Here is a 16,755-nt window from a genome sequence, read left to right on the forward strand (position 1 = left end):
GATAAGAATGCAGTCACATAGTCAATTCGGACAAGGCCTCGAGATTCTTCATTGGGCAGCATACAACCTCGACACACAACCCGTACTGATGAAAATAAAATCACATTGGTGATTTTTCGATGATAGTTAAGAGTTTGGATTTCAATCGAAGCTGACAACTTGGGGAAAGTTCAAATGCCTGAAGTCAAAAAAGGCTTTGGCAAGGGACATCGACAATATGAGAAAAAGTAGAAGCACTCAAACAAAAGGTGCACATAACAGAAACATGCCTTTTATTAATTCCGTATTTACAAAAGGGGTGCCCAGAAAAGACACCCAGGAGCAAACATGAAAAGATGAAGATCTAGTCTTCATCTAAAGAGAACACCCCGATCTCCTCATCGCTGTTTCCAAGGCAAAGGCACCTTAGGTCTAGCTTCGAGACCATGTGCCGTAGGCAGGCCTTACTATCCTCAAAGCCCTGGATGAATCCTACTACCAACACCCTGATGAATTCATCCTTGAAGTCTGTCGAGGCCTTATACTCTATGATGTAGTAGAGCTTGACCTCAGCCAAGGCCTCCAATGCAGATCCAGATGTCCCACCTTGCCTACAACTGGGGCAATGGTTATCCCAGAATCGATTGATCCCTCCGAAGTCTTAAGAGGAGGTGGAACTTGGCCAGATGTGGAAGACTCCAACTGGATGCTCTTCGCACTTTAGGATGAAGACTCGCCAACAAGGAAGCCATCTTCTTTTTTCCTGATTGCTTCACGACGCATAGTGATGGCTCCATGGTAGCCAGGCAATAGAAGGAAAAATATTTCCTAACAGATATAGAGAAATTTTACAAGATAAGCGACCTATTTATAGGTCGCAGATGATCTACATTCGATCGTTAAGCAATTGGATCGTGCCACTTGACCAACCCTGAAGTGTTTGGCGATGCAGCCCTTTATTACACACTTATCCACTCAAAGTCCTAAGAAATAATTTGCAAAGATTACTTCGAAACTTACCATGACGTACCATGTGGTGGATTTAAATAAGGTCAGGGGCACTTTCCAAGATAATTCCCTCGAAAACAACTCTCCTTCCATAAAGGCAGCCCAAACTACAAGATAATATGCAGATAAAATACGAAAAAAAATTTTGACAACCAAATCGGAGGACTAATCCCTTGGAGGTATCTCAGATCTGACTGAGACCTTCGAAGCTTTAATCGGCATGGCATCGATGACCATAAAGTATCCTAACCATGATCGAATTCTTCTACTTGACCAACTCTATCCAGAAATCTTGAAATAGATGTCGGTAACTCTACTTCAACAAGTCTATATCGAAAACCTGCATCGAAAATCTATCCGAGCCTGATGACTTGATTTTCGAGCCTAGAAGATGAACCAAGAGTCGCCCAAAAGATCGAAGGCTCATTGAAGTTCATGACTTTAGAAAATTCCAAGACAGACAAAACAACAAACCAGAGTCATGCAAAGAATAATAGCATATCGGCAAAGAAGTAAGACCATTTCATTACTTCATTAAAAAGTTTAGTTACAAAAACTATCAAAGGCAAGAACAACAGGCAAAGTTAAAAGCAAAAGTACAAAAGTTCAAGACTCATCGAACCACATTTTGACATCAACATTGGTATCGATCATTGGCTCGATAGTCTAGGCTTCCACTGTGACTGACTCGATGGTAGGATTATTGGTGGAGGTTAGCTTGCCAACTATGGGGTCAGTAGCAGCAGAAGGCTCAACCACAGCAGGCTTTAAATCAAGCTCGACTGACCACTCACCTTGCGGTTGATCTTCTTCTCCGATCTCAGCATAGGGATCAAGTCAGCCAACATCAACTTTAGAAAAAAAAGTGCACCAAATAAACTTTGCAATCACTGAAGCCATGGCCATAAGCGGCTGAAGAACCTTCAGTAACTTCCATTGTGAACTCCGTTGAGACCTTATACTCTCCAATGGCCTTCAGCTTCACTTCAGTAACTTCTTTCACCTTATCGGCCTTTGTCAACTTGATCCTCTCCTCTGCCCTCCTCACCTCTAATTGAAGCTCTATCTCAAGCTCGACAACCCTCTTCTACTGTGCCTATGTAAGCTCATGCTCCTGGGTGATCCATTCGTTGGTGGCCAAAATGTCAAACTAGGCATGGGAAGGATCATCTTCCAAGGCCTTCCTTCGAGCCTCAGCTATCTGAACATCTCTTTCCAACTTCCCCTTCACTCGGTCCAGTTCGATAACAGCTTCACCTAGTTGGGCCATATCGTGCATTAACTGTGAAAGAAAACTAAAGTCAAAAAATTTCAAAAGAAAAGGAAGAAATGACAAAGTCAAGACTCACTCTTTAGCGTGTCCTCAAATGAGGCAGATAGATCTTTGTCTAGTGGTCAAGCCTTTGTCTTGGCCTAGTACCAACAGCATCATCTACATAACTTCTTGAGTGAGCTGTTGATTATGGAGGGCCGAGTCATTTCTTTGAAACCTTCTAACCACAGTGATGAACTCCTCCTTAGACATCGATGAGGAGGGCCTCATCCCCTGCTGGGCTGCAAAAGTCGCAGCCACTAGGAAAATGAAAAATGACTTGATCAGGTTAGTGATAAGGATTGAGGAGTTGGTGGAGGAGACTCCGCCCGAACAAGTTCCGTGGTGACTAGAAGAGCTGCCCTCGGGGGCACCGTGACAATGACCCCCTATGTGTCGCCCATGCTGGAAGTCCTAGCTGACCTACAAACAGCAAGTGGGGCTAGAGCTGAAGAAGTTATTGGTCTTGTTCTCTTCAAAGCATCTCCCTCCAAGGTGGATCTCAGTCTTTTCTTCCTGAAAGATTTGATCTCCGTGGGTGCAAGCCTCACCACTGCAAAATCAAAGATGGCAAGATAATATCAAGGCAGCTAAATAAGGATCAAATGGTCAACAAAATAAAAATAATGGAGTCAGACATACCTCAAGGAAGAACTAGACTAAGGTCAACATCATAGAGCATCTGCTCAGACATGAAATCGCTCAACTTTGGTACTTCCACGTCGAGTAACTTGTAGAAATCCTCCTCATCTTTGAGGAAAATTAATTTCTCCTTGTTCAGAGAAAGCCTGAGATCACCCCAAATCCAGTTAAAGCCCCAAGAAAGATCGGAAGAAATAAAAAAAAATCTATCCTTCCAGTCATGAGTAGATGAAGGAAGGCCCTCGATGAACTTGCACTCCTGATGAGGACTAAAATAGCACTACCCTTTATTATAAGGGTACTTTTTCAAGATGAATAGTACCCTAAAAAAAAGTCCTTGGATGGATACTTCCCAGTTATAGAGGATAATAAAGATGGAGATTGTCCGAATGGAGTTTGGGGTGACCTGGATCAGAAAAAATTTATAATAATCAAAAAAGTTGGAAGCAAAGAAATGGAATGGTAGTCGAAGACCTACTCAGAAAGTCTCCTCACAAAGAGCTACTCAACCCTCCAGAGCTAGGGAGATGCGATCCTTTCGACCTCGAAGTTCGAGCTGAGAATCAGAATGAATGAAATATTGGGACTGAAACCCTTGGAGATCGGCCTAAAAAATGGATGACTCCTCTCCCCTAGGCCCGAAAGAGTTTCCATGCTTAGATGAAGAAGCACTTGCAGTAGTGATCCAAGGACCTGACTCAAACCCGGATCGGAGAAGAGGTGGCCGAGAGCCTCGACCATCTCAACTTTCACAGCAATCCTCTCTATCGAAAGACATTGCAAGAAGGAGATCGAACGCAAGAACAAAGAAAGACAAACTGACGTAAGGGAAAGAACAAGAAAACCAACCGAAAGGTGAGATTCTAGATAGGATAAGCTCCTTGAAGAATTAGAATACTTGCTGGAGTCGAAGGAGGTGGAGCACATGATAGCAGGATTGGAGTGCAGAGAGTAACAAGCGGTTGGAAAAATAGTGTCAGTAGGGGGCAGGCTTATTTAAATCATCTCCCAATGACTCTGATCAAAGTCCCATCCTGCTAGATCTCTACTATATGTTTTTAATTGAAGCCATCCGACCTTGCAGCTCTTCAATGCACTGTCATTCTGGTTCAACCATACTGACAGATCCGCATAAATTAACATCGGATCAATCAATATTCGACAAATGGCACCATATGATTGACAAATCCGTAACCACCAATAGGCACTTTTTGAGGCCGAAATGATAATCTACCTCGAGCAGCCCATCCCTTAGAAATGCTTCGAGATTCACAAAGTGCCAAATCTCCCCATAATAATGAAAATGCAATTCACGAAGAGACTTATCAAATCAGAATCGGATTCCATGAAGTGATGTGATGATTCGTCTGGGGACCCAAATAACTTGGATTCGCCAACTCGGACAAGCTCTAAGAACTTCTCTCGAGGACTACTTCCTTCATCTGAAGCGATCACTTTGGACTCAAAAATAGGGGGCAAATACTATGAGATCATGCCACCTCAGCCAATATCCTCGAGAGTCATTCTCAAAAATCTCGAATGGATAGAGACACCAATGTGAACCCTGATGACCTGACGATGAGCACCATCAAATCCATCATCAAGTGCAGGGACAAAACCATCTCCAGCTTGGGGTCCTACTAACCTTTGGATCGACATCTCATGCACAATGGGAATGAAATTCAGTGAGTAATGCTGATTCGGACTCTTGCCAATCTTCAGATCGAGATCTCATCGACCACAAGAGACAAGGTCCCACGGTTCGTCCCAAGGCAAATCTAATTAGAACGACATCTCAGCCATGGGCCAACCTCAGAGCACCGATCAGTTAGATCATATGAGTAATTAGTTAGAATCTTCCAATAAACTCTCAAAACGTGGCCATGTTAAATATCCATGACTAACAATTTAGTTAGTGGGCATACACCCTATTCTGACAACCTTTAGATTTAGGCATAACAAACTCCTGCATCTCTTCTATATAAAGGTAATCAAGAGACTCCTAAAAGATAATGGATACAATGCATACTAAGCTAGCACTCTCTTTCTCAAAACGTGGCCATGTTAAATATCCATGACTAACAATTTGGTTAGTGGGCATACACCCTATTCTGACAACCTTTAGATTTAGGCATAACAAACTCCTGCATCTCTATATAAAGGTAATCAAAAGACTCCTAAAAGATAATGGATACAATGTATACTAAGCTAGCACTCTCTCTCTCACTATGCTCAAAGTTTAGGCTAACTTAAGCATCGGAGGATTTTTCAACGGAGCATCCCCCTCCGATGCAAGTGAACTTCTTTTATAAATCTCCTGCGATGCCATGATTTTCTGACTGACGTCTCTCCTACGCTACATCAGCTCGCCCCGAAGCCTTGACGCAACAAGGACCTCTAATGAGAGTCAGGGAGGGAGAGAAAATGTTAAATTTTGTATTTCATGTTGAAGGTATCTTAACTCTAAAATTAAATAGCGCTCTATTATTAGCCATTAATGGAAATATTTTGTTAATCAAATTTTATATTTCCTATAATTTGGCCTAGATTATTGGGCTTTAATTCTTTTGGGACATATCTTAGGGAGCATGCAGCCATGTCACGAGCCTGGCCAATCTGATGAGTTTAGGTATAAGATTAGGAGAATAAGCTCCATCTTATGCAAGCATTTAGCTAGTTTAATAAAATAATTGTTCAACCAATGGTCAGGATTTTGTGGAGATAGATGGAATCATGAAATATCATACATATCATCTCGATGACCATAAATATATAGGTGGTATTAAATCTTGTAGAGATTCCAATTTGCTTAGAGTGCGTTTGGTTACACTTTTTGATTTTAAATTTTTAAAAAATATTTTTTATTTTTTTTTATTTTTGCTATTGAGAAAAGCAAAAAAGTAAAAAATATGTTTGGTAACTGCATTGCTACAAAGGAAAAAACAACATTTTGAGACGGTAGGTGAAAAGCTTGACGAGGGAGAAGAGATCAGAAAGAGAGGGAAAAAGGAGTGGAGAGGTGAAGAGCTCGATGAGGAAGAAGGATTCGGGTTCTTTATTTTTTGGTTTGGCGTTTTAGACGTGGAGAAGCAAAAAAAATAGAAAAATAAGTTTTGAAAAGAAAAAAATTTTTGCTTTACATATAAAGTAATTATTTTAATTTTTTTAATTTTTACTTCTTATTTTTCATGCTATCAAATATTATTTTTTAATTTTTATTTTTTAAAAATTATAAAATAAAAAAAAAATTTAATGGCTAATCAAACGCACCCTTACTTAAAAAAAAAAATCGTACTGGTGTTTCAAGCTGGTATGGTCCTATCTTCTAGCTGTAGCCACAGAAACTTCTACGCAGCCTTGAAATGGATCATATCTTTAGTTTATGACACCAACACCATCGGACAGGAAAACTTCACAAGGGCAGCATGATTGGTACTCTAACATCCACATACTAATTACTGCTCAAAGAAACAACAAAAAAAAATTCCATATACTAACTTCTACATGCTCATCACGTATTAACATATTGAACATTTTATTAATTAAATAAAATTAAATCGCAGGACTACAACCCCTACTATCCATTTTGTTCCCAAAAAAAATTTCAAACCATTTGTTGATTTTTTTTTTTTTTTAAGATTCTGAAACCAGTGAACTAACCATCAAAGCTTACCTAACTAATGGAGGTGGTGCTTAGTGTATTACAAATCTTTTATATATATATATATATATTAGAGAATCAGTGATGAATATAAGTTAAAACATAGATAGTACCGCATCCGATCTATGTCTTCCCATACAAAGAAACTACCAGCGACATCTCTTCTAACACTCTTTATTACAAGACACATGGAGGGGAGGGAGCAGGGGGGGGGAGGGGTTGGGGGGGCGGGGGAAGAGAGAGAGAGAGAGAGAGTGTGTGTGTGTGTGTGTGTGTGTGTTTTGTTGTCCGTAGTCTTGTCATTTTCCCATATGTGACCCGTCCTCCACGTGTTCCATGACGTGGCACTCACATAGCCACTCTGGCTCCCAACCTTTATTAACACCCACACCTCCCAATCCCCACCAAGAATTGTAGAGAGACAGAGAGAGCTCAGAGAGAGAGCTCGGAGAGGGAGAGGGAGAGGGAGAGAGAGAGAGGGGTTATTTGCTTCCATGTTTCCATAGATCACTGACGATGAGCTCCTCCGATCTCTCTCTCCTCGGCGATCAGATCCCCGGCCACATCCAAATGCAGTCCTCCAACCCAAATGCTGTAACCGGATCCGGCAATTCTCGTGCAGAGATCACCTCCGGTTGCCGTCGCCACCACACCTCCGCCCATTCCGGTCGCTGGTAAGGCATCAAATCCAACCCCAACCGCCCGATCGATGGTCCCCTCCCATCCGAAGATAAATGTCTTTCGTTTCATATGTATTTTAGGTGGACCCGGCTCCTACGGCGATGGAAGTTCCGCCTTGGCGGCGACGACGACGAGCCGGCGGTGGGGGACGGCGGCACCACAGCGGCGTCTTCTACGGCGGGGGATTGCTACGCGTGCACGCAGGCGGGAGCGCCGGCGTTCCACTCGACGAGCTGCGACCGCGCCCACCCCCCCGAGTGGGAGGCCAGTGCCGGCTCCTCGCTGATACCCATCCAGAACACCGCCCGGAGCTCCTCCGCAGCGGGCGCCGGCGAGAGGAGGAAGGCCAGGTGGCGGCCGGCGTGGGTGTTCGGGGCGGTGCTGGACCCGCGGAGCGGCGGCGTGCAGCAGTGGAACCGCGGGCTGCTGCTGGCCCGGGCGGTGGCGCTGGCGGTGGACCCGCTGTTCTTCTACGCCGTCTCGCTCGGCGCGAGGCCGGCACTGGCGGCGGCGGCGGCGGCGGCGGTGGAGGAGGAAGGGGGAGGGTGCGTGGTGGGAATGGATGGGAGGCTCGGGGTGGCGGTGGCGGTGGTGCGGACGTGCGCGGACGCGGTGCACGTGCTGCACGTGTGGGTGCAGCTGAGGCTGGCGTACGTGTCGCGGGAGTCGCTGGTGGTGGGGTGCGGGAAGTTGGTATGGGATCCGCGGGCCATCGCCTCCCATTACCTCCGCTCCCCCAAGGGCTTCTGGTTCGACCTCTTCGTCATCCTTCCCTTCCCCCAGGTCCCTCTCTCATTCTTTCCATTATTATTACTATATTTAGCAGTAATCTCTTTTTTCTATGGGTAAGAATCTCCTTCATCACAAAAATAAATAAATAAATAAGACTAATCATTATCTGAGATTAAGATCAAATGAAATGTTAAGGAGGTAAAGATTGGCGACTGGGAATTAAGTTTCACCATGCTTGCCATTAAATGGTAATTGGTAGTTGCATCTCGAAGCTAACACGGATGAATGGCTAAACATGGCAAGAGATGAAGTGATGCTTGGTTGTGTTTGTGTTAGATAGGATGCAACATTTCAGATGGATTAACAACCTGGCACATGGTGTCATCTACGGGTTTACGGCCAAAATATATATGGCTCCATCTTGCATGTGAAAATAATCCTTTTTTGAATTTTTTTTTATAATAAATGTAAACATGTAGTTTTTGTTGATGAAAAATGTTCAGTGGTGATGGTTGGTCATGCAAAACATTGGGCTCATGTGATGTTTGTTGTGGCAAGTCATGATTCAATTAACTACTCATCGATGGTGGTAGTCTGCTCATACCTTGTGATAGGATGAAAATTTGAACAATTAGATAAGGATCCCAGCATTATTCTTTTCGAGTAAGTTTTTTCTAGGTATGATAATGATGCATTTGAGTTATATAAACCATGCTGAAATTATAGATATGGTGCTCAAGAATTGCATCTCTGGTTTGCCACAAGGATTTACTAGATAAATTGTTGCTTATATAAAACTAGTACTCAAATTTAATTCTTTAATATCTAATCCAAATGTGGATAACCATCGATCAATCATCTAGTCAAAACATAGAAATTAAGGTATGCATCCTGATTACATTTTGGGAGTTTTTTTTTTTTTTTTACCTTGAGATATATATTCTCTCTTCATTTTAACTCACAAGTTGAGTCAATCATTTGGATTTGGACTGCATTCACGGTGCATTTATATATTTTGCGATGGACTTTAAATTAAATAAGAACCATTAGGAGTCCCACCTCATATAAATTCATACAAATTGTACAATCAAGCAATCATTCATGTAAAGGAGACAATAGAGATGCTAGCTAAGTTTGCAACGCTCAAATAATTGATGTACAAATTTAACTAAAAGTAAATGTGGCACAGTCTAATATTTTGCAATTTTGATAAACTAGATTATGTCTCCATGAAAATGAGAGAGAGAGGAAAATACTTTACATTGTCATGTAAACAAATTATATAGGTTTGAAAGTTTATAAAATCAAATAAAAAAATTATAAAATTTTTTAAGGGTTCAGGCGCAGAACTTTGCATGAGTCACGATGGTAACCACCCGTTGTACCTGGGATGGGAACCGGTGAACAATCTTTCCACGCCTCGCGCGTGTTTGGGGTCCCTCAAAGAAAGGATGCCCATGGTGGGTGTGGTCGCGGCGCCGCTGTCCCTGTCAAGACGACAAATAGCCTTTGCCCTGGGTCCCACTCCCACCAATAATCACTCGACACAACACCATTCAAGAACTGCCAGTCAGCTGTTCATTCCAAACAGCGGATCCTATGATGGGTCGGGCAGAATCAGAACGGCTGGGACGTCAGAGTCACGTGCATCTGACACCGTCGCTACTGACATCCGGCGCCACGAGAAATTATAGCACGGACCATGTCCAAATGGAACGGCGCAAATCGTGGAGAATATGCACGGTGGATAACGCGCAATCGGAAGTCAGGGAAATACAAGGGGTAACGTGGCGTGTTATCCGCCGTGGGATTTGGCGTGGTCTATTGGACCGGCTACAAGTAACAATTGGACCATGAAAACGGTATTGATCCGCTTTCACCAGCCGGGCCCCGGATCTGCAGTTCTCTTCATAACAGCATTTGTTGATTCGCTGCACTCAAGGACCGGACCATGTTCCCTCTGATCGCGTGCAACCACAGCGCCTTGTCGGGTTCTGGCCTACGCTGCTGCGTCGTAGTAACATGCATCAGAATAAGTTAGGATGCGTTTGCTTAGTCATTAAAAAAATATTTTTTTATTTTTTAATAATATTTAATAGTATCATAAAAAAATAAAAAATTAAAATTAAAATAATTAAAATAATTATTTTATATGCAAAACAAAAAATTTTTATTTTTTAAAAATTATTTTTTTATTTTTTTTGTTTCCGCACTTCTAAAACATCAAATCAAAAAATAAAGAGTCCGAACTCTTTTCTCTCATAGAGCTCTTCACCTTTCCACTCCCTTCTTCCTCCCTTCCTGAATCCTTCTCCCTCGTCAAACTCTTCACCTGCCGTCCCTAAACGTTGCTTGTTGCTTTATAGCAACGTAGTTATCAAACATATTTTTTATTTTTTTTATTTTTATTCAATAATAAAAATTAAAAAAATAAAAAATATTTTTTAAAAATTAAAATTCAAAAATCAAAAAGTATAACCAAACACAACCTTAATTATTTATCTTTTTCTCTCTGAATGCATTTGCTTCTATAACAAAAAAAACCTTCTAAGTTACAAGAATGAAGTGATTCTAGTACCTTCCAATGTCCATTGCATTTATATAATTATCAACACAATGCCTACAAAAGGTTATGTTGATGTACATGCTATGTCTATGAGCACACCATAAGTAATACATCTAGCCTATTATTAGATTGTGAACCAGTGAACCAAGATATGTAATCTATCATAGATTAGGTCATATCTAAGCTTGACCTAGTGGGGTTTCTGGATCCAGTTTTAAGAGCCAAGGAAGTGATCTGGTCGGGTTTGTAGGTTACTGTCCTGCATTGATACTATCTGCAGTCTTTTCACATGTATCATTGACTATTTTTCTTTTTCTTTTTTCCGTGTAAATTTATGCAGATAATCTTATGGTTGGTGCTGCCAAAATTGATTAGGGAGGAAGAGCTCAAGGTTATAACAACGGTCCTGCTATTAATTTTCTTGTTCCAGTTCCTCCCCAAGGTTTATCACAGCATATGTATGATGAGGAGTATGCAGAAGGTCACTGGCTATATATTTGGAACCATTTGGTGGGGTTTTGGGCTCAACCTCATTACTTATTTCATCGCATCTCATGTAAGTATGTGCAATTTGCCACCTTAATTTATACCTAAAAAGTGTCATTTGGACTGCCTTTTATTATTATTATTATTCGAATAACGGTATATGCATCATTTGGATTGCTTTAGTGAGTTAGCTAACATGTTACATCATTGGATCTAATGTGTACTGGTAGATCTTACTTCCTGCTTGGAGTAAATATAATTATAGGGCGTGCAGCATTTCAAACGACAATAATTCCATCTTCAGTAAATGTGAAGGCCGGTGTGTTTGTCCCACATGGGGTGTCTTTTTGGGGGATCTTGGCTAGTTAAACAATGCTAGGAGTCTCAAATTATACTTTTTTTGACTAGTTTTTTTTTGGATGGGATGCTAGATTATTACTAATGATATCAAAGCTAGTGAAGCCAAGGGCCAGATGTCATGGGGACGCTACAATATTAATCCTTTTGAAAAAGACAACAAGTTGTTTATGATGTTTATGATTAGCCACTTCTCCTAATGACGACGCAAGGCTTAAATAAAGGAAGTATCCAAGGATCCCTGTGGGTGTACGTGTAATGAGCTGCCTCATCTTAGGAACTATTATGAAATCATTTTTGTGGGACCTTTCTTTCAATTTGTTAGCTTATCTGATAACCATTTTCCTGCAAAACTTTCCCTGAGCAATGCCCTTTCAGAGTGAAAATTTGCAACCATGCTCTATTTAAATTATTCCTCATCTAGCTTTCATTCCTGTGCCCCAATTAGGTCAATTCTACAGATGCACTGTATATAAAATTCTCTCTATGGCAACATGGCATGTAGACTCTTCATGGCATTATTATAGCCGGCAATTATAATATCCTCTCCACTTGATCCTGATGTTATGCACTTTCTCTTCAGTAAAACTTCTGTTATCTGTTTAGGAAATTACATGAGTCACGCAAGTGAATCAAGTCGATTTCTGTTGTTATGAGATGGTATTTCCTCTGATTTGTCAGAGTAAATGGACTGCCATGAACCATGATATCTGCATGTTTTCTTGTAGTCAGACACCACAGTCTAGAATGGCATTGGGTGCCATGATTCTGTAGGCTTGCTAATTTAAGTAGAACTTAATCAGAAAAGTGCTTCAAAGGATCAATTTTGATAATACTGGAGATGGTCATCAGAAGAACATGGATAACATGCCTTGGCCCAGAGGCAGATTTGGTATCACCTTCTGTAATTGATCTTCCATATATGTGACAGTTTCTTGTTGAACTGGTCAGCTGGAAACGCTGCAAACTGGAAATGAGTGATGCCATGCAGTAGTAGATGTAATCTGGAGATAGCTTCAGACTAATTCCTGTCAACCACAACCTCAGTAAACTAGCAATTGCACCTCCACGCAAACGACCTAAAAATTGCCGGTTGATCTATCAGGAAGCTTCTGTCAGGAAATGGATCACATTGTCCAGTCTTGAGAACTGAAAGACAAAATCCATTTAGCAAATTAGCTGCTAATATAAAGTCTTGTTGATGATGAATAAGTATTTTTCATAAAACATCTATATGCATATGCTCATGCTTGACCTCATTTTGCTGAAGCACTTCAATGAAGCAAGAATGGAAGTGTTGCACTAAGAAGCATCATCAAGTTGGACATGTTACAAAATGAAAGTAATGTTGTTGTTGTGATTAGTTGTCAGATAAAATGTTTTTATTATTTGCTAGCTGAACTGATGAGAAAATTCTGAAGACACTGAAGGTCCCTGGAAATCAAATCACAGAGGCTACTATCCAAGTTGCTATATCCAAAGGAAAACACATGAAAATCTCGTTTAATTAGAACCCTTCTCCATCTTGGAAGAGGTCCTGAGTTTGGATTTGGGTGGTGGCATCCCCACTGTATTTCTTAGAAAAAGTAAGAAAATAAAGTTAAAAAGTGAAAAGAAAAGTTCACAGCCAAATGCTATCAGAAAACTAGAAAATTAGAAAATTTTGTAAATCAATGTACTGAAATGATGACATTGCACTACTAAAAGGCCTGGGGCTGTTTTATTAGTGCAATCAAATATTATGATACAGCTAAAATTCTATGTTAATCTTATATAAATAGCATGATAAACATATATCCACCAGAAAGATATCCTATAACAACATTGATGTGCTGCAAATTTCATCTTAGTTTCGTTCTTGATGAGCTAAAAGGTTGATCTAATGTATTTTGGTGCCATTTTCAGGTAGCTGGGGGTTGCTGGTATGTTCTTGCGATCCAACGTGTCGCCTCATGCCTCCAACAGCAATGCCAGAAGAACAATAATTGTGATCTCATGTCGATAGCCTGTTCGAGAGAAGCCTGTAACCGGCTTTCACTACCTGCTGGAATTAATGAACAATCTTGCATGAATAATCTGGCATCTGTTGGAAACCAAAATCTCCTATCATGCTTAAATGTAGATGGGCCATTTCAGTATGGAATATATGACGCAGCTCTTCCTGTCATATCTAGCAACTCACTTGTTGTTAAGATACTCTACCCTATATTTTGGGGCCTTATGACTCTCAGGTACTTTTCTTTTCCCAGAAAAAAGGTGCGATAAGAGAAAAGCAACCATAATTCACAATTGCATTCCTCCCTAAATATGGCATATGATATTCAGACCTCATAAAACATTTCACTTATGAGAAAAAAAAAGAAAAAAATTGTAGAGATACAGTATTTTTTTTTTAATTATTATTTCGACAAATTTGTTCTATTACAGCACTTTTGGCAATAATCTTGAACCAACAAGTCAGTGGCTGGAAGTGATATTCAGTATAGCAATAGTGCTAAGTGGCCTAATGCTCTTTACTCTATTGATTGGAAATATCCAGGTACTAGTTCTAGTTACTTGATTATCTATGAGCTTGAATAGTATGTACTTAAACATGAGACTCTCGAATCCTAACAGCTACTGTCTGCGCTAGGTGTTCCTGCATGCAGTCATGGCAAGGAAGAGAAAGATGCAACTAAGGTGTCGAGACATGGAATGGTGGATGAAGCGAAGACAACTTCCCTCACGCTTGAGGCAAAGAGTCCGACAATACGAACGCCAGAAATGGGCCACAATGAGAGGAGAAGATGAAATGGAGGTCATCAAAGACTTGCCAGAGGGGCTAAGACGAGATATCAGGCGATATCTCTGCCTTGATCTCATTAAGCAGGTACACTTTAAGACTAAACTGCAGATCTAGCTAGGACATATGTATGTTGTGAGGTAAAGGATGACACTGTTTATATATCAAGCATGTTTGCCAGGGTATAGCATGTGCCTCAATTCCAAAACCTTCCATACTATATTTCCAGCGGTAATTCGAACATAAAAAAGAATGGAAACTGTTAGAGTAGATCAACATGAATGAAGGAGAAAATGAAAGCAATCACAAAACAAAAGATAGTTAGGCTTAGCGTAGTTACCAAGTTCAGTAAACTCATGTGAATTAAAGCATGAGAGCATTACAAATGGAATCTTTATGCAGTTTCATCGTCTTCTTCCCTTCTATCTTGTTTAGAATCATTAGTTTGACATTGGGTAGCCACAACCAGAACCTTTGTAATGGAAACAAAAGAAATATGAGATATCAAGGTCAATTTCGAGAATCTATAGCAGAGGCATCTGTAGGTAGATCAATAACCAAAACCCACCAGCATTCATAACCCTGATCTCGTTTCTAATTGGCTAAGTTTAAAGGTATGGTGAGGACTCTAACCTAACAAGCAAGCATAGTCCAAACATTGGAAGAGTACAAACCCTGGAAAGAGGATAAGTAATACAAGCTAAGGTACGCCATACTATACTAAACCAAGCTGTACGGGGTATACCAGAACGTACTAGTTTGGTACTGGTGTATGGTATGGAGGGTGTACTGACACTCGATACACTGAAACAGCCCCCATACCAAATGGACCAACACAGTGACAAGGTGGCATTGATACGGAGCCTGGTATCGAGACTGCATATCCTAATGCAAGCAATAGTCAAAGGAGCAAACTGCATTTGCCTATGTCACTAGGATTCAAATAGAATTTGACAAATACATGATGATATTAACCTGATTTAATGCAGATATATCTCTTCTTCAGGTGCCTTTGTTCCAGAGCTTGGATGATCTTATCCTTGACAATATATGTGACAGAGTTAAGCACCTTGTCTTCTCCAAGGATGAAAACGTATGTACCAATAGTGCACCAGGAAATGTTTTCCTCATAAAGTGAAAAATTAATGCACTCTGGCTGTTTCTATTCTTAATAATGACTGCAGTCTAGGATATCTTGACTTAATCCCTTAATATTTGGCCAGATTATTAGAGAAGGAGATCCAGTACAACGAATGGTTTTTATTGTTCGGGGGCACTTGCAGAGCAGTCAAAAACTCAGCAAAGGAATGGTAGCAACATGCAAGCTCGGACCTGGAAACTTTCTAGGGGATGAGCTCCTCTCATGGTGCCTTCGTCGCCCATTTATAGATCGTTTACCTGCTTCATCCGCCACCTTTGTTTGTGTTGAGCCAATAGAGGCCTTTGGCTTAGATGCATACCACTTACGCTACATCACCGAGCATTTCAGGTATAAATTTGCAAATGATAGACTCAAGAGAACAGCAAGGTACTATTCATCAAACTGGAGAACGTGGGCAGCAGTTAACATACAACTTGCATGGCGCCGTTACAAGGCCAAAACTAGAAATGTGGCGATTCAACCATCAGAATTCAGCGACAACGAACGCCGTCTTCGGCTTTATGCTGCAATGTTCATGTCAATGCGACCTCATGATCACCTTGAATAGTCGGAAAAAGCTCACTTATGAGCTGACAAATTTCTGTGGTAGCTACTCAATTTGCTGGCAAGGAAAATAGTGTCAAGAAGACCGATTCCCTCCGGAACAATGAAAAAGAAATCAAATATTTCATTCAGAAAAATGCAAATGAATCGGTTACCTTTTTTGAAGATGTGAAGAATGGAATAATTTTCATTGTTTTCTGAAAGGAATAAATTTAATAAAGATATTTGTTCTATGGAGCTCAATGCTGTGTCTCTGCTCTCTGGACAACTCAACATGGATGAGAAGTGTGTGTGTAGCAGCTGCGGTTTGAAGTCTTGGAATAAAACAGAGAAGGGATTTACAGAATACAAATCAAAATCATGCTATTGGGTATTTCGGTTCCACGATGTGTTTTGTAAAGTGCAATCATCACTTCAACCATAGAGAGATGTTCATATTGAGACACCTTACTGGTAACAAAGAAAAAAAAAATGAGTTCATTGGAATAGTCCTCTAAAAGATTTAAGCCTCTGCCTTGAACAATTGTTTACATGAGAACTATATCAGGAGACTGATGACATTTAGAAGTTATACCTGAAGATGGTGATTACTCGTTGCACCTCCTACACTGTAGACTTTGGAAGACTTGGAAGAGTATAATTTTCATTTTTCAATATAGTTCTTGGCCTAACTTTGGTACATTTCTTCATTGTTGAGCTGAAATATATGTTCATCAGAGAATAATTCATTCTAGTCAATGTAATAATGTGGAGTCATGGGAAGGGTTGTATAAGGTCATAAATAGGCATATTATTGCTTCATTTTTATTCAAATACTTACTTGGCATAAGTGGATTATTTCCAC

General features: G+C 40.6%; 1 protein-coding gene across 1 annotated transcript; it reads left to right on the top strand.

Moving 5' to 3' along the window:
- The first annotated feature begins 6,993 nt into the window (after window positions 1-6,993).
- Window positions 6,994-16,154, top strand: LOC105032247 (cyclic nucleotide-gated ion channel 2). The gene is made up of 8 exons (XM_010906634.4): window positions 6,994-7,276; window positions 7,364-8,066; window positions 10,922-11,137; window positions 13,330-13,655; window positions 13,852-13,963; window positions 14,057-14,293; window positions 15,213-15,299; window positions 15,430-16,154. The coding sequence occupies exons 1-8, from the start codon at window positions 7,119-7,121 to the stop codon at window positions 15,913-15,915; spliced, it is 2,325 nt and encodes a 774-aa protein (XP_010904936.1). The 5' UTR covers window positions 6,994-7,118; the 3' UTR covers window positions 15,916-16,154.
- The last annotated feature ends 601 nt before the right edge of the window (window positions 16,155-16,755 follow it).

The sequence above is a fragment of the Elaeis guineensis genome, chromosome 15 (genome assembly GCF_000442705.2).
Source record: "Elaeis guineensis isolate ETL-2024a chromosome 15, EG11, whole genome shotgun sequence".
Classification (NCBI taxonomy): Eukaryota; Viridiplantae; Streptophyta; class Magnoliopsida; order Arecales; family Arecaceae; genus Elaeis; species Elaeis guineensis.